Genomic DNA, 23,179 nt, shown 5'->3' on the forward strand with positions numbered 1-23,179 from the left:
ATTACTACAACACAAATGATGTTTAAAGGAGGGGAGGGGGGGGGGGTCGTGAAGTTGTTACTGTGTGACAACGGGGGAGAGAAGAGTAAGTAATGTGACATCAAGCATTTTTTATTACGAATATGTTTATAAAAAGTAACTTGTAAAACGAACTTTGTAACAAATGGGGAGGGGGTCAAAAATGTTGAAAAAAAAGTGTAACATCATTTATATGGACAACCTTTACCAAGAAATTGAACGAAGATTTGCAGAACTACGGATATGCAGTATGAATTAGCTCCATACATATAGCATTAATATTTAACGAAAGTGAAGTGAATAAGTGTAGAAAGCCAGCACCTTCTCAGTAAGAAATGTTAGAAGTAATTAATAAGTAAGCATACTAAAAGTCCCTGACCCTAGGGGGAGGGGAGTTAAAGATGGGAAGGGAGGAGGGGGGGGGGCAAATTTTGTGATTTTCGATTATGTCTCGGAAACGGCAGGAAAAGGTGTTCGGAATAAAAGTGAAAGTTAATTAAATTTATTGTGAAATTGTTTCCATACATATATGTCACATTTCCAGTGCTTTTTTAAGTATGCGTTCTTAAAACCAATACTTAAAAAAAAAAAGAAAAAAAAAATTGTTCATTTTTGTCTCAGAGTGTCTGTGCCAAGCAGGCGCTTAAAGGGATCTTGTGCAGCAATCATGTGACAAGGACCCTGACGGTTTTCTGTGTCTTGAAAATCCACCGGCTGAACACTTGAACTGCAAATTCACACCTGATACTAAAGAAATACGAAGCTTACGTCCAATCACCACGACACCCAGCTGACAAGCAATCAAAAACTACGAAATTCTAGCATGTACTCAATTTCGTTATTCTTATTGAAATGAATATGTTACGCTATACATGATTTCTACAAGTGACCTTCCGGTCACTTGTAGAAATGCAATCGGTCAAAATCATCTTCAAGATTCCGTCAGGAGCAACATCAGATTCCGATAGTTTCAGCACGAGTTGGACATTCCTCCTTTCCCAAACCCCCAATCCGATACTTCACCATTAAGTTCCTAAATACAGGTGTACCTGGTGGTAAGGCAGAGTTAGAGATCAGTCTCGATGTTTGCAGCTACTTTGATAAACGATCTGTAACGGAACTCGTTGAGGGACTTTTCTGTGGCTAGATTACCGACCATACCATGAGAGATACATATGACCCCAGCAGCCTCAATGGATTCAGGGGAAGGAGAACTGTTCATATGTACCTTAGATACATGTTGTGTATGATTTTAGATTTCTGGTACATTTTGACAGGCGAATGTTGTGATCAGTTAGGGATTTGGCTATCAAGAGAACAACCAGGAGGATTTTCTTTCAAATGATAGCTACCGAAGAATTTTGCCACCTGATGATAGCCGTCTTCGCAATATCAACGTCAACCTCACCTAAAGCTCGGAGCGTATTTGTCTCGTTCTTCAATAGCTTCATCATTAGCGGATTTGCCAGTTGTCTGTTATTATGACAGTTGGACATAAACCTTCTTGTTTGACCGTCGTTTCAATTTTCTAATTGAAATTGATGTCCATATGGCTTATACAGTCGTCTCTTTTTGCTTAACAGTTTTGTAGACTAGATATTCTCAGTAACAACAAATTCAAATTTAATTTAATCAATGTCGCTATCAATTTTCTTAAACAGTATGTATAGTACTGACTCTGCACGTCCTCAGTCCGCCAATTCCTACTGCATATACGAAATTTTGAAAATCTGCGTCCGATTCCTCGGTAAAGGGCTGTCCATAAACAATGTCACTTTTTTTCAACATTTTCAACTCCTTTCCCCGCCCTCTTGTCACAAAGTTCGTTTTGCAAGCTACTTTTCATAAAACATATTCGTATTAAAAAATGCTTGATGTCGCATTTCTTACTTTTTTCCTCCCGCCTTCCCCCTTGTCACAATTCCCCGCCCCCCCCCCTTAAACATCATTTGTGTTGTAGTAATCCACAAATGCTTCTGTATTGTCTATCAGGATTGTCGAATTCATTGAGGAAAGAGAAAGTGCGCGATCCTTTCGAGTCAGTTTGAAATTTGTGAATGGCAAGTATTCTATGTTTTAACATGAAAGTGCGTGTTTGAAATCCTATAACTTTTGATTGGTTGAATAAAATATAACAAAATAGCATATCAAATTGAAGGAAATTTAAAGCTCTACAACTTTTTGACAACTTTTATTAATACTGATCTTGGGAGGCTCTACTAGCAAATGTTTGACAAAAAGGGAGAATTTTTTCGAAAATCATCAATTTTTCATAACATTTTTTTACAATTATACAACAATTTAATCCAAAATGTTAATTTTTTTTTATCTATAAATAAGACGTTGTTCCAAAATTATTAGAAATTTGACACATATGTGTAGAAACAGTTTCATAGGAAGTTTATTTAGTTTGAATTTTTATTTCAAACGCATTTTTTCCACCGTTTCCGACATTTTCTCGAAAAACCCAGAATTTTCTTTCCCCCCTCCCTCTCACCTTTAATTCACCCTTTAGGGGCGGGGACTTTTAGTATGTTTAATTACTAACTACTCCTAACAATATTCTGAAGTCAAAAATTATCGCATATTCCATGCACGCTATTCGCAACTCCAACAAACTATAGGGGGCGCTGCAGCCACTGTCTAATGGCCGATGAAAAAACTAAAACAAACGCACGCTGTAACATATAAATTGCTTCTAAACTTAGGAAATGATAGATATTTTTGTTCGCATGTATGATTTTTTGTTCTTTATTCATTTGAAAAGATTTTTCAAAGTCTTTTGGTTATTCTGACCCATGTAGAAAGAGATTAGAAATCAAAAAGTATTACGAAAGTAAAAAATTATGCAGAACACACAGTAAGTTGTTCTGAAGCAGCCATTTTCACGATGTTGAATTCGGAATTCATAAATTTTTGGTTCGCTTCGAACGGCATTTTCATTTTGTACCGTTTTTTCTATACATTAGTACAAATTAAGTTCAGTTTCGTGGCATTTCCGGCATTTGTTGACATTTTTGTCACATAGTGCACATACGTGACAGACTGTCAAGAGTAACGTTTAACACTAGATAATTTATTTCTATGACTATATGATTGGATATCAAAAGAAATCATCATGCATTTAATTCATTCGTCATGGAAATGATTTAACTGATATGCGAAATCTTGTCAAGATACATTATTCTTTCACACAATTTTAAAACCATAACCCTATAAACAGATTTTTGGCGAACTTTTATTTTTTATTTTTCAAATTCTTAACGTTCTTTCTGGATTTTTCTATCTGTTCTGCGATAAATATTTTCAAGAAAATTTATTTGCATACTGTCTATTTCAGTAGGATACTGTAGTAACAAAGGTTATTTACATCATTTATGTAGAATAAGGTTAAGGAAAAGTGTCCAGTCAATCTTGTTAAGTTCTTTTTTTTTTCATCGAATTGAAAAACTGATATTTATTAAAATTCACTCAAAACAAGATAAATAAAATGTGTACTCACAGTTTATATCAGATATTTTTGATGTTACGCTGTTGCGGATGACGATTCCAAATGATGAATTACGCAAATAAAAAAATACACATAACAAACTATTTGTTTTGCCCAAAATGAACACATGGAACGTAATGTTTTAGTTTTGTCGGCAGTTTTGTAAGTCTCCGCAAGGTAGCGTATTCGAGTGCTGGAGTTGCGAATAGCGTGTTCATTACTGGACTATATATATATATATATATATATATATATATATATATATATATATAATAATTTATCTAATTATTTTTTTGAGATTTTTTTTCTAGCGATATTTTTTAAAGATTAAACTTTCTTTCATTTTTTCCCCTTTCTTTTTTAATTTTCCGGGAAAGTAGGCTACAAATTAATTTAAAATATCTTCTGTTAGCAAAAAATAATATAGCCTACGTTCGCCGACCTCGACCGCTTGCTACCGGTGGATAAACGAACGCAAGCATATTTGAAACAGTAAAGATAAAGCATAATAGTAAGAATATGAAAAAAAAACTTTTCAACTTTTAAATCGTCTGCAAATGTATAACTTTATGATAATTTGAAAACATGTCTTGGCATCAGTTAGAGTTGTTTATGTTCTAAAGATTTTGTAGGTCGTTTATTTCTATTCGATGATCAATAAATACCGTGGCTCCCAAAAGTCTTCGTACACCTACGACTTTCAATGAAATAGGCCCCAATCAATTGGTTAGAATTAATATTTCGGAATAGGTATTTAATTATAAGATCTGTGAACAATTTTTAACAAAATTACATGAAATTTTTTTAAAAAATATTAAAACTTAATTTTTTAAAAATCAAAAACCAAAAAGTGCCGGAAATTTTATCTCACAAAAATCTTCGTACACTTTATAAAATGTCTTTATATTATTGAATAATTTAAGTTTTGATTAAGTTATTAATTAATAGAATATCATACAGTATTCATAACACCTTTTAAACGTCTGGGAATAGATTTCATTCTTTTTCTTTCATTTTTTTGCGTAATTTCTGAGTAAGTGTTCTACCACACTTCGAGTCTTACTGTTTCTAGCTCTATTTTTGTTTTAAAGCCCTATTTTTGTAATCTAGCCTCCAGATATCTCTAAATACATTACATTAAGTTAAAATCTGGAGTTTGAGGGGGTATTTTCTAAACTTTAGGACAATTTTCGAGGCACTAGACGCAAACGTTGAAAACCGAGTGCTTCTTATCGTTATCTAGATAAAAAACAAAGTTGTTTCCAATAACCAAATTTTTGGCTAAGAGTTCAAAATTGGGTTTTAAAATATTTAAAGGAACGGCATGATTCATTATTTCACCAAAAAATTCCAAACTACCAAGTCCTAATGCTGATATGCACCCTCACACTATAACACCTCCATCGTCCTGATTAACTGATTCAACTAAGTTCTTAAGATTAAGTTCCTATTTTTTTCTTCTACTTACAGTTATGCAACAATTTAACCAAAAATGTTGAATTAACTTTTATCTGTAAGTAAGACGTGATTCCAAAACGTTTTTAGCTTATTTATCATTGATTTTGCGACGAAAAGCGTAAGCTTTCTGTTTTTCGCACGACCAAGAAAATTTCTGCGGGAAGAGATCCCATTTAATCCAGCTAATCAGAGAACTTGGCGAACAATTTTAGGTGAAAATTGAATGTAAAATGTTTCATTTAACTCGGCAGAAACTTTTATAGTACTCAAATGTGTATTTTTCATAAATTTTTTAACTTTAAATCTACGATCACGTTTTGTCAACTTTGCAGGTTGACCTTTTCTTACCTTGTTTTCGGTCCGATTCCTTTCTTTAAAGCATTTTATCAAGCACTTTACTATACAAACAAATAAATTAACTAATTTAGAGACATTTCAAACCAATTTAAAACTACTGTGGGAAAAAAAATTCAAAATTTGAATGGTATTTGCGGTTTTGTACGAATACCAGCCATTTTACAGTAATAAGCACAATATTAAGGAATAAATAAACAAAAAATTAAAGCCAAATGACTTATAAATGTCAACATAATGCAAAAATATCAATAAAACGGCATATGATAATTTTAATCATGAATTTATTCGAAAATATTTGAGTGTACGATGACTTTTGTGGCGTGTTATTTCTGTCTCTTCGTTTTCTGACCCAGTTCAAAAAGAAGATCCGTCAATATTTTGAAAAAACCAATGGGTTGTATTTAGAATGACATAGAAATGATGCGAAAAAATATTGGACTTTATATTCGAATTCAGTTTCGAGTTATTTTGGTTTTACTAAAAAATTTCAAAGTGTACGAACACTTTTGGGAGCCACTGTATGTTTCCTCTACTGTAAAAAGACATAAATATTTATCTCTTTATAGTAAATAAAAGTAAGGTTTCAAAGAAATTCTGAAAGGAAGTTTTTGGCGGACGTGCGTCCAGGAGATCCCATAGCACCTACAGCGTTGAAATCTCTTTATAGTAAACTAGTGGTAAACGCACGGCTTTGCCCGTAGTCGAAAATTAAAAGGTCATTTGGTTCGCCTGTATATTTACGAACAATTACAAAATTTCTCGCTTATTGGCTTCGTTCATTCGCTCTTCCATTCCACGTCATGATAATTTCGTAATCTACTCGTCCATCTTATGATAATTTTGCTCCGGAAAATGTTCTTAAAATTGAAATAGAAAAAGAACAAAATCGAATTTTCGAAAAATCGCTTCGAGGTGCACACCTCCATGCTACAAACTAACTTTGCTCGTAATAGTAAGTAATCCTTGTTCTCGTAAATTACGATAATTTGACGGAAAGCTCGCGATGTTGAATTCGATAAGCCCTTTGTAGGACTTTCCCAATCGATCTTCATCCACTGCAATTTTGGCCTTTCAAGTATGTTTTGGAAATATGCCAACATTGAAACTCGTCCATCTTTGGAAATTGCGTGTCTTGTTTGAGATTTCAATTTCTTTGCATCCAGAAATATTTCAATTACTTAGAAAGTTTTGAAGTGTTTTATTATATGCAACCCAAACTCGACTCATTTCATTTATTTTAATAATTTATTTATTTAGTAACATTATTTTAATTGCTCCTTCATGCCATGTAAAATTTTTTTCAAGAGTCTTTTAGGTTTGACATTTTTGACATTTTGTTAATGTTCTTTTTATTTTATAGTTTTCATGATTAACTAATTTTCCGAATTCAGTGCTCATTAATTAGTAATTGGTTGAAAGCTGTGGTGTTTCCGGAAATATCTCATTTCCGCAGAAATATGCAGTGGCTCCCAAAAGTGTTCGTACACCTTGAAATTTTGTAGTAAAACCAAAATAACGCAAAACTGAATTTGAATATGAAGTTCAATTTTTTTCACACCATTCTTATGCCATTCTGAATAAAACTCAGTAGTTTTTTTCAAAATATTGCCAGATTTTATTTTTGAAATTTGTTAAAAAATGAAGAGACGGAGAAATAATACGCCACAAAAGTCGTCGTACACTCAAATTTTTTCGAATAAATTCATGATTAAAACTATAATATGTTATTTTTTTATTATTTTTGCATTGTGTTGACCCTTAAAAGTCATTTGGCTTTAATTTTTTGTTTATTTATTCCTTAATATTGTGCTTATTACTTTAAAATGACTGGTATTTGAAAAACACCACAAACACCATTCGAAATTTGAATTGTTTACTCACAGTAGCGGTAAATTGGTTTGAAATGTCTCTAAATTAGGTAATTTATACCATTCTATAGTGAAGTGCTTGATAAAATGCTTTAAAGACAAGAATAGGATCGAAAACACGGTAAGAAAAGGTCAACTGGCAAAGTTAACAATGCGTGATCGGAGGTTTACAGTTAAAAAAATTATGAAAAATACACATTTGAGTGCTGAAAAAATTTCTGCAGCATTGAATGAAAAATTTTACGTTTAATTTTCACCTAAAATTGTTCGCCAAGTTCTCTGATTAACTGGATTAAATGGGACCTCTTCCTGCAGAAATTTTCTTGTTCGTGCGAATAACAGTAAGCTTACGCTTTCCGTCGCAAAATCAATGATAAATAAGCTCAAAACGTTTTGGAACAACGTCTTACTTATAGATAAAAAAGATTTTAACATTTTGGATTAAATTGTTGTTTAATTGTAAATCAAAGAAAAAATGAGGAATTTAATCTGAAGAACTTAGTTGGATCAGTTAATCAGGACGGTGAAAGTGTTTTAGTGTGAGGGTGCATTACAGCATCAGGACTTGGAAATTTGGTATTTTTTGATTAAATAACGAATCATGCTGTTCATTTAAATATTTAAAAAAGCAATTTTAAACTATTAGCCCAAAATTTGGTAATCGGAAACAACTTTGTTTTTTATCGAGATAACGATAAGAAGCACACGTTTGCGTTTGGTGCCTCAAAAATTGTCCTTAAGCTTAGAAATAACCCCTCAATCTCCAGATTTGAACTTAATGTAACATATTTAGAGATATCTGGGGGCTAGATTACGAAAATACAGCTTTGAAATGAAAATAGAGCTAGAAACAGTAAGACTCAAACTGGGGTTGAACACTTACTCAGAAATTACGCAAAAAAAGAAAGAAAAAACAATGAAATCTATTCCCAGACGTTTAAAAGCTCTTGTTGATACTGCATGATGTTCTACTAAATAATAACTTTGTAAAAAGTTAGATTATTTACTAATTTTTTGACATTTTTTCAAAGTGGACGAAGACTTTTGGGAGGTAAAATTTCCGGCAATTTTTGGTTTTTGATTTTTTAAAAATTATGTTTTAATGTTTTATTAAAAATTTTCATGTAGTTTTGTTAAATATAGATCATAGATCTTATAATAAAATACCTATTCCGAAATATTAATTCTAACCACTGGATAATGGCCTATTTCATTGAAAATCGTAGGTGTACGAATACTTTTGGGAGCCTATAACAACAGTCCAGCTAAACAAGAAAAACAAACTCCTATATGGAACGATTTTGATTTTTGGCTCCCAATTTGTGGAAAATGTCGTTTCTTCTTTCGCGTACAATGCTTGAAGTACTTTCAGAACAATTTTGTTCAAACGATTTTACGTTTCAGAACATCCTAAAGTATTCTTCTTTGGGGCGACGCTGGCTTTATAATAAAAACTTTCAGATCAAGAGCACGCTGAACTGCGGATTGGATTGATAGACTTTTCGATTTCCTTTTTGTACATTTCAAAACAAATAAAGTGAGTATTTTAAAACCTAATTTTACAACTAAAAATTCAGTGAAAAAGAAAAATAATGGTTTGAAATGCTGTTTTTTTTAATTTTAATTTTGAAATTACAAATATTGTTTGTAATACCGTGGACTGTGGTGAAAGTGCCAACAGGCCAAGGAATATAGTTACTATTTCAGTCATTAATTAAAGCTTAATGAGACAGTTCTAGTGTGGGAACATTGCATTTTCCTATTGAGATCAATAATGATAGATTTCAAGCTAGTTCACGTAGTCCCAGAGATTCGTAAACGAACTTGAACGATAATCGATGTTTGGTCCATAGACTTGAACGAGAAATTGTTTCGAATTCGTACTCTTGTTCAGTTGTTAGAGAATTTTCCATTTTAACAGCATTTTTAGCAAGTTTTTGGGAAATTTTAAAAATTATATTCATGATTTTTGCAGGAATGTGCTTGTTTTACAGAGCAATTACCTGATTAATAATTACTGGGGTGCCCGCCTAGAGGGGTCATGGTGCAGATTGAGTCATTGAAGTTTTTAGTAGGGGGGGGGGGGTTTAGGGGTATTTTTCACTTTCTGGGGAGGGGGATCTTGCTCTTGGTGAGAAAGTCTTTGCGATATTTAGGCGGGTTCGCCATGTTTTTAGGGGGCGAGCACCCCTTAAAATTACATAATGGTCTAATTGCTATACGTAAGGAATATTAAAGAAATTAGATTTTTCACTCGTAAAAAGTGGTCTAGTGTGAATCTTTTTATTTTGGGGGTGAGGGAGGTTCATACATACACTTATATGAGAGAGAGAGGGAGATATTAAATGGCTAATATATAGATAGGCAGGTAGATAAACACTCCTGAACACAAATAGAGGAAATCGTCTAGCTATTTGCAACTTAAGCGACTCCATGACTGTATGTTTGAATTAAAAATGAATAAAAGTTTCACATAAACAAAAAATATATAGCATGTTTGAGGCAGTGAGAAGCAAAGGAAAGTAAGTGCCAAAATTTAAATTTGGCGTTAACCAGTACAAATGGTAGTTGGTGAACCTCCCCTCTGTTTCGGGGCAAGAGATAGTAGTACTAGTAGTCCTGGTATGTGCTGCTACACAGTATGATCTCGAAATGATTTTCAAGGAAAGTCTAATTAGGACCGGAACTTTAAACGTGTTTTATTTAAAACTTGAAAATGTCGACGTACATCCTTTTTTTTTTCTCATTGACTCATTTGTGTATTAATGAACTATTATTGTTTTAAAACACTTTTGTTTATGTATTCTTCATAAAATTTGACACAAAAATAAAAATGTCAAATACACTTTACTTAACCTCTTCATTAGTTGTTCATGAGATTGTATAGTTATTGCCCATACTAAAAAATATGAAGTAAAATAAACTCTGAGAACGTAACTAGAATGCTATTTTAGTTTTTCGTCATATTCTATTTGCATAGAAACCTTCGAACGTATGGTCCCCCTCCCCCAACCGAAATTTCCATTTTCTGCATCTCCGAGTTCATAATCACAAGTTAGCTCGTGACTTCTGTACGTTCGTTTGTATGTACCTCGCATAAATCAAGAACGAAATGCAGAAGAAAGTTGAAATTTCGAATGTAAGGTCTTCATAGAGTTGAGTTATGCACCTAAAATTTTGGTTGCATTCTGATGTTCTAAGAGGGGTTTTAACATGCTTTTTTGAAAAATAGACGTCGATGTCAATGCAGACTTGGCACCCCAGCAATCCCTGCACCTTCTAATTTAATTAATTTATTTTATAGGATTAGGATCAGTCAATAAACAAAGAAGCAGAGGCTATAAAACAGATTTTATTCGACTTTTTTCAAAAATACTGACCGAAATTGCTTAAACACTTATCCCTCTCGGAAGTAAGTCTCATAATTCCGTGCTCATAAAAGTCTTTTGGCGGCTGCTGGAACCAATTACGCACGCAAACCTTTACTTCATCGTCTGAATGAAATCGCTGTCCTCGAAGTACCTTCTTGAGTTCCTCAAAGATGTGGGAACATATGGGGATAGCTCTGGACTATAAAGGGTGTGGTTCAAGTTTTCCCACTTAAATTTCCGCAAAAGTTCCTTCTTGCATTGCTTGTGTGTGGTTCCGGTAAACTTTCACATGCTGTCATCCTGTTGCATGATAACGCTAGACTACAGACAGAGAATGCTACTGAGGAACTTTTGCTGAAATTTAAGTCAGAAGTCTTGAACCACACCCCTATTCCTATATGATCCCACATCTTTGGGAAACTCGAGAAGGCACTTTGGACTTTGGGGAGAACGGTTTCATTCGGACCATGAAGTAAAGGAGTGCGTGCGTAATTGACTCAGCAGCAGCCAAAAGACTTTTATGAGCACGCAATTATGCGACTAATTTCCCAGAGGGATAAGTGTTTAAAGAATTTCGGTCAGTAATTTTGAAGAATGTCGAATGAGTCTGTTTTATTGCATCTGCCTTGTTATTTATTGACTGACCCTCATGTTTAAATTCAACGGCGAACGTGCGTCACTGAGCCCTCATAACTTTGCCATAGCACTGAAAGCGAAAGAAAGTTTCTAGTACCCAGCACCAGAGGTAATTGCTAGCTACTGACCCCTGGGCTTTCGTACCCTCGGATTTCACAAAGGCCGACACCGCGCGATCTCGGTAGGTGTTTAGCAACGTATAGCTCTTCATGAACCTTTCGAATCCGAGTCCTCTGTTTATCAAGGCTACCCTACCCGCAGCTCTGTCAATGCAGAAAGAGGTAATGTCATAAATTGGAAACAGTTGGCGAGATATCACCAAGCTTTTTCTTGCCATTTTTTTCTGACAACATAGCGATATGATGCCAAGCTTTTGGTTTCAAATTTTTCTTAACCAGCTGGCGATATATCGCCAAGTTGGAGACACTTTCGGTGACAAATAGGAGATGCCAAATCCAGTGTCAGTTTGGAAAACGGGCAATATTTAGTGAGATTTCCGTCGAATCAACGTTAAAACTGTAAGTGGGGGCAGTTACTATACTTTTTCGAAATCACTGACACAGTCAATGGTCGCAACTAAATGTTTTGGTTATACGAAGATGTTACTACATTGCACTTCAAATCTGCTTATTAGGCATCCCAGCAAGCAGTGCATTATACAGGATTTTAGTAACTGTGAAGGTATATATAGATTACATTCTTTCCAAAATATCATATGAAAGATCTGCAGTAAACGTTTACGTAAGAAAATGATTTATTTCTGTTCTAATGCCAAGAAATCACAAAGAAACCAATCTCCCAAGCGAAATTCTATTGCAATGTTTTCAACACTTACTTTACATGCTGTTGTTTCATATTTTTACTTAGATATTGACCAGAGGGTTGCTTGTTTCTCAGCATCAAAGATAAATTGCTAATAACTACATGAAGACCAACAACTATACCGTTTACCCTATACACACAAGCAAACACAAACGCTCGCAAGCTCATCCAAGGTTTCAAAGCTCGTAAGAGATGAATGAATTTTTATCTGACGTTTAATGGTTTTTTGTGTTTTTAAGGATTGATAAAGCTAAGTAGAATTTTTTGGGACAAATATGCTTAATTTAATAGCGACAATGGAGAATATTGTTCTCATTTTAAAGGATGTTTTATTCATACTATTGGATCTTTTGCGATGAGGATTTTCGGATTTATTCCTGACGGAGATCTTCATTCAACTGCATTCAGGATGGACTTATGTCATGTGATCTCTGTTCCTTTCTCCGGAAAGAAGCTATAATTTAGATAGCCGGCGTAGCGGGCACCATCTGATGGGGATAGGGGTGGAAGGGAAATGCCGAGTTTATTTGAGAACAATTGACCTTGTTCGTATGGAAATTTTAAAGAATTGTTCGTGTCAACTTCACTCTTATACTTTTTCATGATAGTGTGTATGTGTGTGCTTTTGTAGCTATTTAACCTCTGCCTGTGTTATCCATTAACTTGAATCGATTGACAAAATCAACATCAACGCGAGCGAAATCGCGGGTAAAAACTAGTAAATAATATAGAAAAAGTTTTAATCTTTATTGTTAGAAAGAGTATGGAGATTTTCGTTAAATAAAAATTATTAATTACACTCAGCAAAACTTTGACTACCTTACATATATTCCTTCCACCAATTTGCAATCTCAGTGCCTTTTGTTCTTTCAGCAAATTTTTCATCCATGCGTTTACTTTGTTCTTCGGAAAAGTGGTTGCGCCAATCGCCCACAATTCCTTTACGAACAAAGTTACTTGGATTAGGCTTTCGTTTCTCGTCGGTCTTCTGAGATGCTATCAGCTTTTTCATTGGCTCTGGCATGTTCGATTTCAATATTTCTTCCTTTGGCATGTTAAACATTTCATCCATTGCTTTATTCACCGTTTCCTTCATGTGCTTTACGCTACTGTACTTAACAACATTTTCTAGTTTTTCCGGATCATTACGGAGGGGCTCGGCGTATAGTTTATCGTCCATAAAAGAAGCAATTTTTAAAATTGCTGCTTTAATGTCTTGTTTCATCTCTTCGTACGTCATAAAAAGTACGTTCGGAAGGTCCCTGAAAAAAGTAAGAAGAATTAATGTATAAAAATGTTTTTCTTTTTCTAAAAAGTTCCAAAACGTTCATTTCATACAACCACGCTAAAATATTTTAAAACTGGTTTTACTCTTGAATGAATTAAGTTAAAGGAAAAGGTTTATCACATTCAGCATTTATTTGAATTTTAACGTTTTAAATTCAAATTGCATGTTTTTCGCAATCCAGAATTGCGATAGGATGGGGATCAAACGCCTGCGTGCATTTTTTTTACATTCCCCTATATATTTAACACATAAACGATAAGATCAGCACTAGAAAACTGAATTATTGTACTTACTTTTCCCATTTTTGGGTTTCATTTCAACTCGTAAGTTAATTTTTTACTATCTAAAGCTCTTTAAAATTAGCTTCTATGTTACTCTATGATTAAAAAACTGTGAAGACACTAAGACCTCCTTTCCAAATCAAAGGCATTTTGAACAGCTCACTTTGTGGAAATGACAAGAGAAACTGGGGGGAGGGGGAGAAGTTGTACCTCTCAACGCAGCGGTCAAATATGTTCGGTGTTTTGGACAAAGAAATCATTTCATAACATATTTCTGAGCAGATTACTACAGAATGACTAAAAAAAGAAACAAAAAGAAAATTTTAATTTTAGATTATGTTGTTCGCAGTCACGAACAACATAATCAGTCAGTCACGTTGTGCAGGCATGTGTGTGTGTGTGTGTAGGTGTGTGGTGTTGTGTGTTTAGGCGTGTGAGGCGCGTGTGCACTGTGCAAAAGTGCGTGTGCGTGTGTGTGCAAGCAGGTAGGTGAATAACCATATGTGTGTGTGTACAGGCGCGCGTGTGTGTACGTGGGTAGTGTAGGCATGTGTGTTTAGGCATGTGTGTGTGTGTGTAGGACATACTAGACGTCACCTTCCAAGCGTGGTCCCGCTTGCTGAGGCCGATGGACTGTTCACAGAGTTAAGTTTTATTCTTAAGCTAATCGTTAAATACACGCAAGCGATTTGTAACCATGGGGACAAAAATTTGTCCTTTTAATTAATATTAAAACAACGAGCTAAACTTAATCTTGTCTTGGTAATTTGAAAAGTCAGAACATCATTTTTGTTCAAGTAAGAATGATAAGCAATAAAAAAAAAAAAATTCACATGCATTTTTGACTTGGAGTAAAATAATCTTTACCTGTGCTTATACCACTCAAGAAGATGATCAAAATAATCTCCATAGTCAGCCTTTCCAGCAATGAAAATTTCGAAGAAGGTGTTGAAATCTTCAGCAAATGCATGCCCAGGAATATTCTTCGTGTGATGATAGAAAGAGACGCAGGCATCTTTAGGGTTCCTAGTGACGTAGATGTACTTGGCGTCATCAGACCATGGAACCATGTGGAAAGGGTAGTGGCACTTCAATGGTCCCGGGCGTGGCACTTTCTCGGCTCCTTCGGCACCTAGACAAATGCACAGAACGTGATGTCAGAGAAAATAAACCTTAATGCAGTTGCATCTTATTTGCTATTCTGAACAAAATATGGCTCTGATTGGATGATACCGATATCAAAAGATCAAACTATTTCATTTGGTAAAAAAAAATGTGGATGAGGAAACTCGGTTTGCTTACTCAGTAATAGTTATTAGTATTTAGCCCAAAGAAGAGTTTTTCTCCTTTTAATTCAAACGTAAATGAATTCGTTCTGTTATCAGAGCCTTATTATATACATATGTATGTAGCCTAAGGCTCTGAGTTATCAGCCCAGTTCTGTCGAACTCGAGACATCAAGTGCTAGTCCAAACAACGTGCTGGTTTATCTTAAGAAATGCTTCGATAGTTGAAAATTTTCCGGAATTTTATTGATTGAGAAAACTAATTATTAATATTTTTGAAGTGACGTATATAAGGGTGCAACAGTAGCAAAAACATAAAGCAAATAGATGAAATTTCGTCCCTAAATTTTCAAATTACTGTTTTGTTCGATAAAGCATAAAATACTAAATGAGACGTAAACGGCTCAGCAGAAATCTTCCATACCGGCGTGCTTTAACACAGATATTATTCCATTCTAAAGACTCAAATAACACTTTCAAAATGCTCAAAGTAGTTCTTAGACTCCAAGACTTAGAGAAGCAGCATGCTCCTGAAAAGATCACCATATTCTTCCCATGCAAGACTTTGAAAGAAACCTTTAATGTTATCTTTTCATCATAAGTACATCGAGTATAATTTACAAGAAATGCTAATTTTCCGAAAATATGGAAATAACTACAAGCTTAGTTGTTTCCATTCACCCAAAGGTTTACCACTACAAATTGTATTTTCAGAAAAATCCTGAAACACGTCAACTTAAGTTTGTTTAATTTTTTCAAATTGTCAATCATTATTTGAATTTTTGTATTTAAAATTTAAATTTTTTTAAAATTTCCAATGGCTGGCAGCAAGAAAAGTTTACAAATAACAAAATAGCAAAAGCAAACACAATACACAGAACAAGGAACAATACAGGAACAATGGAGTGAAATATTTAGCTGCCGATACGCTCTCTTGCTTCCCAATAACGGTCACACAGGCTAAGTCTGAAAAGCTGGGTGCAAGTGTGCAGGTGATGAATGTCCATTTCTTCGCTTGAATTGCAAAGGGGACAATTGGGACTCTTGACAATCCTCAAGCGGTGAAAGTGTTTTGGTAAGCAGTCATGGCCAGTTAAAAGTCGAAACAAAGCTACTGACTCTGCTCTTGGTGCTGAAGGGACAAAATCACGGTTTATAAACCAAACTTAGTGGTTACTTCTAGCTTTTAGGTCTTGCCAAAAAAAACTCTTGATTTTTTCCTCATATATAACTTTATTGCATTGTATGGGACTGGCTCATTTGGTAGTTGAACCGCAGACCCCCTCTTGGCCAGAGCATCAGCTATCTCGTTTCCTCTAATCCCACAATGTGCAGGGATCCACTGCAACACCACTTTTATATTCTTCTTCACCAGATCGTTAATGAAACTGCAACATTCAGAAATTTCCTGCGATTTGCAGCTCTTTATCGATGCTATCGCCTCCATAGCGCTTGAGAATCCGATAGGACGACACATTTCTTAAGTTTAAAATCACGGTATTTCAACTGATCTAGAGCCAGGTGTATAGCTTTTACCTCTCCATCGAATGCAGAGGCATATTTACCAACAGGAATAGAAAAAGAAAAGTGCTCACTGTAGACGCCTGCACCTGCATTTATATGGTCTGCTCCTCTTGACCCATCGGTATAGATATGTATCCATTCACTTTCGGGTTAGTATAGATCGTCTCCAGAGCAATGGCCCTGAGAACTATTTGATCGGTCTCACTCTTTAAAACAGCCTGTATCAAATTTAAATCATAATTCACTGGTTCATATTCGCATGGGTTTGTTGGTAAAGGGAGCGACTGTAGGTTAGAATTGATGTCATACGTTCGGTTTGTCTCAAGCGCAAACTGCACAAACCCCTTTTGCGTTTTGAGAGATCTCGAGTGCAACTCCGGTTCCATTCGTTTCTAAATGGTATTCTTTGCATTTTTTCAAATAAAAGTAGAGTTTTCTCCTCTATGTATGATTTTATTGATCTGAAATTAGTAAATAAAAACAATGCATCCAGTGGTGTTGATTTCACGGCTCCTGTTATTAGGCGGAGTGCTTGGTTATGCATAGTTTGAACTCTGTTCAGGGCATGTTATCAAAAGTTTAAAATAAAAGAACGTATTGTACCCTCTACTATCTGAATGCTGATAGAAAAAAAAATACGGGTTCAATATTTTTAAGTGTTTTATCGATGCGCAAAGTTTTATTTTAATCGGTGATTCACACTTGGGTAGGGTTATTTGTAAGTGTTTTTTGTAACATTCCACATGAAAATTAAAACAGTTGAAGTCCGTTTCTTAGATCTGCTTGAGAGGAAACTGTTAGATCACTCAACTTAGGTAAACAACTTTTTCCACAATGTCATCTTCAAATAATGATGACGCCTACACAAACTGTTCAGAAATCCGTCGAACGTCCACCAGAGAACCATACGAATAGTGCAACAATGAAACAAAAAAAAAAAAAAACAAACTCAAAAAGGTTGCAATCAAAAGAGCAGTTTGAGACATGTTTCGACGCATAAATTCTATACCTCAGAGCCAGAAGGACGTTAAGTCACACTATGGTAATTTTACAGAAGAGAAGAAGAACTTTTTTTCTGGCGTATGCAAAGAATGGGATGCGCGCTCTTTTAACCCTGTAAAAAAAATTGAAAATATTTTTTTTTTCAAGAATGACGTTCACATGGTTCGATGTGGAATAGGCTTTTACATACAATGCACTAATAAACGGGAAATCGGAATTTTTAGACTTGCCGTCATTCTGGCTCTGAGTTACAAATTTATTTGCACTAGTCCTCCCGTTACAGGATCTTAATGTCTGTGGAAATTTTCAGAAAAGTTGTCGAATTTAAGACTTCTCGAGAAATTGAAGGTACTACGTGACTTCACCGTCTGCATCTGAAAAGCTTGTGAGAAGATGCCTTCCATTTCTCACGAAAACTCGCTAAACTTGGACCCCTCAGATGGACACTCCTGATTACACTATCGTATGGTTTTTTTTGGTGAGAATTTCTTCCGCATGTTGCCCAGCCTTTCTTCATACATAAAAATTTAATTTCAAAAACCACCACAAGTATGGCAATACAGTTTGTTTCCTTCATCCACCCCTGGTTTTAATTTACCCCAGCTGACCACACTCAAAAGTAATGAATGAAATTATACCTGCAACATCCAGAAAAGGTGTCACGTGTGTGACAAGTGAAGAAGTCGGTTTCTCGCCATGACGATAAATCAGGTCGACTATGTGCTGAGTCCAGGTGGTTCCGCACTTTGGGTAGGTAACGATGATGACGTCGTCGTTGCGGGGCTTGTAATGCATACCGGAACGAAAGGCATCCGCCGAAAACATTGCGGGTATCCGCAAACCTTCCACAATTTGTGAAAGTGGAGCGCCTGGAGTTTCTGCCATTGTCAGCGTCTGGAATAAAAAAGTATGATGCATATAGTCGAGATCAGATAAGATAAGACCTGAAGGTAATGGAGTTCATTTCTTTATTGAGAAGAAAAAGTTGCAAGTGCTGGATTGCTTTTTTTAAATACAGCGTTCAGTTATCATCGCAGAATGTTATTTGTCGGGAAATTTTACTTTCTATTTTTTAATTGAGTAAGTATGCTGGTGGCATTTTTCTTCGAGTACGCTAACGCTTTCTGTTTTTGAATAGCATATTTTTCTCGGTTTATGTCCAGAAGCAGAAAGGTGATTCATTCCAAAGTACGATGGATTTATTAGAACGTTTGAAACGTCTTTGAAGAGGATGCCATTTCTGACGAGTATCTAATATATTATTAAAAGTTGTGGTATCTATGTATCTATCTATTTCATTGCTACTCCTGTAGTACGGTGCAAATAGACCAAAAAAAGGCCTAACCTCAACATCCAAAGTAAAAGTTTCCCTTCAACTCCAAATTGTTCTATACAGTCCACATATTGTTTGGTAAAAAGTTACACCGTTTTCAGCGTCGGGTTTTGGGGGGAGGGGGGGGGAGAAGCAGGTAAATTAGTAATTTTATCAGTTTTTCGGAAATATTTAGACAACTATGGGGTTTAGCGCAAAAAGTGCAATATACAAAATAATCTACACTAAATTACGAACAAAATGGTCTTTAGCATTATTTTGTTAAGTGAACGGTTCCAGAGTTACAGAGGGTGTAAAAATAAAAAAATTTGGTATTTTTTTAGATTTTTCGAAAAAAATATTCATTATCACTAAGGAAACTAATTTTTTGTATGAATTGTGTTTTGTAAAAGCAAATTACGATTTTTGGGGCCGGTGTGTTTGTGATAAGCCCTTGAGGGAACGACAACCTCACCACCGACTCAAGGGGCTCTACTTTTAAGGGAAAAGAGTATTTCATTGGCCGCGTGACTATATAAATCAGCGACACGGAGAAACTCGAACTTTCTCTAGACAATGTCGCAGTAAGAATGAATATATTTTCAACATAGATGATTTTAAGATATAAAAATGTGCATAACAATTATGGTTTATAATTATATCATTTTTAATGATAACATTTTTATAAGTGCAGCTTTTGAAGTTTTTTCTTTGGAAAATAGGCATATTTGTCTGTATATTACAACAATATTCTATTAAACTTTTTGAAGTTCATAAACTGAGTTCAGTACTAATATTTAATTAAAATGTAGAACGTTAAATGCGACATACTGTGTGTAATAAAAGGTATTCACCAGCATTCAATCCTCTTCAAACATAGCACCGTCCTCTTCTACATCTTCGTCTATGATATTAGTGTCCCTGTGAATACATCCTAAACCTGAGCAATTACTGCTTATGCTTGAGCAGATTAGACCACTATTTCTGCACTCGCAGTTACGGACGCATTCGTCTTTGCAAACGTACACTATGAAAGAAAGTAATTCCTGGGGAGCTGCAGAACGCATTGCTGTAATTGTGGTTTCAGGTGTTCACTAATCTTCTTCCTCCCCCACTGGAGCATTCTTTTTCTCATCCAGCCACTAATGGACCTGGTGTTATGTTCTATATGAATGCTGCTTGGAAGCTGCTGAAGTGATGGGTAGTGCAGTCAACTTGAACAATGAATATATGGGCTGCTTTGCAATAGCCTGCAAGTAACACTGGTAGCGAAAACTATGTAGATATTCAGTATTCTTGGCTCCAAACATCGCAAGAAGGAAATACTTTCTTGCGTCAGCCCTTAAATCAGGAATTAAAATGGAGAAAACAAGTCCAATCATAGGCTTAGCAAAATCTGACTCGAAGACCCCAAGTCATGTGAGTCAACAATGACAAATGGTTGGCACATTTTGCGTGAAACAAGCGAAAGAGAACAGATTTATTCCAATACTTTGCTTTAAAATCCATCACGTGACTTGGGGCCTTGGTTTCAGGAATGAAAGTCTTCACTCCCTCCATTTTATTTCTTCTCCATCCGTCAGCCACTGCACTGGGATCGTTAAAGACTAGATGCTTCGTACGAAGAGCGTTGTTGGCTTGCACTTTTCTATACGGTGAAATTTTTCCCATGTAGATAGATGATACAGTGTCACATCTTGTGAAGGCATACATTGCTAAGAGTACACCTTTCATATCTCCAATGTCTCGCTGAATGTCCGAAGTAGTGTACACCTTTTCCTGATGATTGCCTTTCTTTGGTACCACCATTTTCAATTTGTTTTCTGATGGTGTGTGAACAGTCAACAAGACTACTAAATCCGTATCATCACCAATCACACAAACTTCAACTCCATTCTTAGCTTCACCAATAACTTTTAAAACTATTAATAAGTCAACGTTACCTGATGCTTGATGAACTGCGCAACCGCCTCTTCTCAAGTGCATTGTAAGGACAGAAATAAGGCCCATTTTGTTCTTAGCGTTAGCTACAAATTCACTTAAGTTGATAGTTACATCGATTTAGTCAATTGTTTGATTGAATCGAAGTTTCAATATTGAAACTTTGAATAGCGGCAACCCTATGATTGGAGTACTTTTGCTTAGGCAACCCTATACCATCGGTTTTGTAATATTTTTACTTACATTTGTTTTATATATTTTATGTGGAAACTCGATGAGGGTAAATTTCCCATTTTTGGGCACCTCTTAGACTCTGGCAACCCTAATTAGTTCACACACGCTACCTTACTTTCCCGTTTTCTTTACAGCTTTTATTCTTCATTTATGACAACAATTTTTGGAAAATCGATGAAGGTAAATTACTCATTTTTGGGCACTTTTTAGTCTCTGGTAGCCCTGCTTAGGGACAGGAAAAAGATAGGCAACCTTACTTTAGAGTTTTATTTACAGCTTTTACTCTTCATTTATGATAACAATTTCCGGAAACTCGATGAGGGGTAAATTATCTACCTCATTGGAAACCTTTTATCCCCTGACAATCTTGATTGGGGAACCGAAAAACGTAGACAACCTTAGTTTAGCGTTTTATTTCCATTTTTTACTCTTCATTCATGGTAGCGATTTTCTGAAACTCGATGAGGGTAAATTACTCATTTTCAGACACCTTTCAAACCCCTGGCAATCCTGATTAGTTCACGTGAAAGAGGTAGAAATTCTTACTTTCACGTTTTATTTACAACTTTTACTCTTCGTATAAGGCAACAATTTTAGGAAACTCGATGAGGGTAGGTCAAACCTAGTGGGATCTAAGACTAACCCCATGTGGTGCCTCTCAGCTTCTTTTAGACTACAATACGACTGTACAATATCACTTTTTATTAAAATTGTTTAGTTATTTCTGTCAACGTAGTAGTTGTAATTTCATTTTTCCTAAAAATTCTTAAAAATGCGAAAATTTTCTACTTTTACACCCACTGTAACTCTGGAACCGTTCACTTAACAAAATAATGCTTAGGATCATTTTGTTCGTAATTTAGTGTAGATTATTTTGTATATTGCACTTTTTGCACTAAACCCCATAGTTGTCTAAATATTTCCGAAAAACTGATAAAACTACTAATTTACAAACTTCTTCCCCCCTCCCCCCAAAACCCGACGCTGAAAACGGTGTAACTTTTTACCGATCAATATGTGGACAGTATACAACAATTTGGAGTTGAAGGGAAACTTTAACTTTGGATGTTGAGGTTTATGTCTAATTGCACTGTACTACTGGTGAACGACAGAAAATTGAGCATCGAACCAGGTATCGATTGATTCATAATTTTTTAGACATCATTAGGCAGTTTTCGTTTTTCTACGACTATAATTCGAGGGGATAGTAATTGGAACGTAAATTCTACAGCGTGTGTACGACGTTTCTACAGCCCGAAGGAAAGTACAAGATACGAAAGCTGGCACTTTGCCAAATCCTTCCTTCAATTCTTCTTTTTCCAAAGTTATGTCTTTCTTGCTTCAGACAAACTAGGGTCTCTTTTTGTGCGGCTTGTATTTCCTTCCTCTTCTTCTGTTTAAAGCGGAACTTATTGAATGATTCAAGTAAATGGTAAAGCCAAAGATTTTGAATGGAATGGTTTTAGAGACGCACTGCGCCAAAAATAATTGTGCTGTTCACTAGTTAATGAACCGCCGCATTTGGAGAGAAAGGGCGAAGCCCCAAAAGTACACCGTCGAAGGCAGTGTTCAATAAATCCCAGTACACCGCCAAAGACGGTATGCATCAATTTTCATAAGCCGCCGCAGGCGGTTGCCTAAGGCGGCTAATCTAGCCGCTCTGGCAACTAGTACTCTCACAAACCTGGTCAAGAGGTACATATTGGTCGCCCAATGTGCAATAACGGTGCCAATATATTCAAGGCCGCTACAAGTGACCCCACTTGTTTTCAATTCAACACACCCAATTTCACCCAATGAAAATCAGAAACAAGCCTCAAAAATTGAGTCAAAACTATTCTCACGTTTGGTTTTTTTTAAATGAAAATTTAATATCATGGAAGATAGGAGAAAAAGCGGCTGAGATTTTTAAAACTTGATCTTTTTTTATTTGATTTTTACAGCTTGAATAATCCAATCTTCTAGTTGCTAAAAAATAAAATGGTTCACACATCTCTTTTCTGACATCCCCCATTTCATTTTTAGAAAGTTAGTTTTTTTATAGAATGTATTTCTGTAACGGTCTTCACTGTTTTCGTATATTTCATTCCTGCAAAATGAATTTCATCCCTCCAAAAGATCTCAAGGAGTATTTTCACGTCTTGAAATACACTCAATTAAAACTTCTGATAATTTATCATGCATTCGGCATTTATTTCATTTTTATCATGTATTCGGTGTTAAAATAATGAGCAACGTTTGCTACAATGGTGAAAGCCATAACAATGAATCCACATTCGACAAAAGGAAGA

At 35.3% G+C, this 23,179-nt stretch overlaps 1 protein-coding gene across 1 annotated transcript in view; it reads right to left on the reverse strand.

The window, feature by feature from the left end:
- Positions 1–12,743: 12,743 nt before the first annotated feature.
- Positions 12,744–23,179, reverse strand: part of LOC129220670 (uncharacterized) — a 29,660-nt gene continuing 19,224 nt past the window's right edge. Inside the window, 3 exon segments of the mRNA XM_054855098.1 lie at positions 12,744–13,282; positions 14,457–14,721; positions 18,040–18,295. Coding sequence (XP_054711073.1) covers positions 12,841–13,282; positions 14,457–14,721; positions 18,040–18,295 — 963 coding nt within the window. The 3' untranslated portion in view covers positions 12,744–12,840.

Source organism: Uloborus diversus, chromosome 4 (genome assembly GCF_026930045.1).
Source record: "Uloborus diversus isolate 005 chromosome 4, Udiv.v.3.1, whole genome shotgun sequence".
Taxonomy (NCBI): domain Eukaryota; kingdom Metazoa; phylum Arthropoda; class Arachnida; order Araneae; family Uloboridae; genus Uloborus; species Uloborus diversus.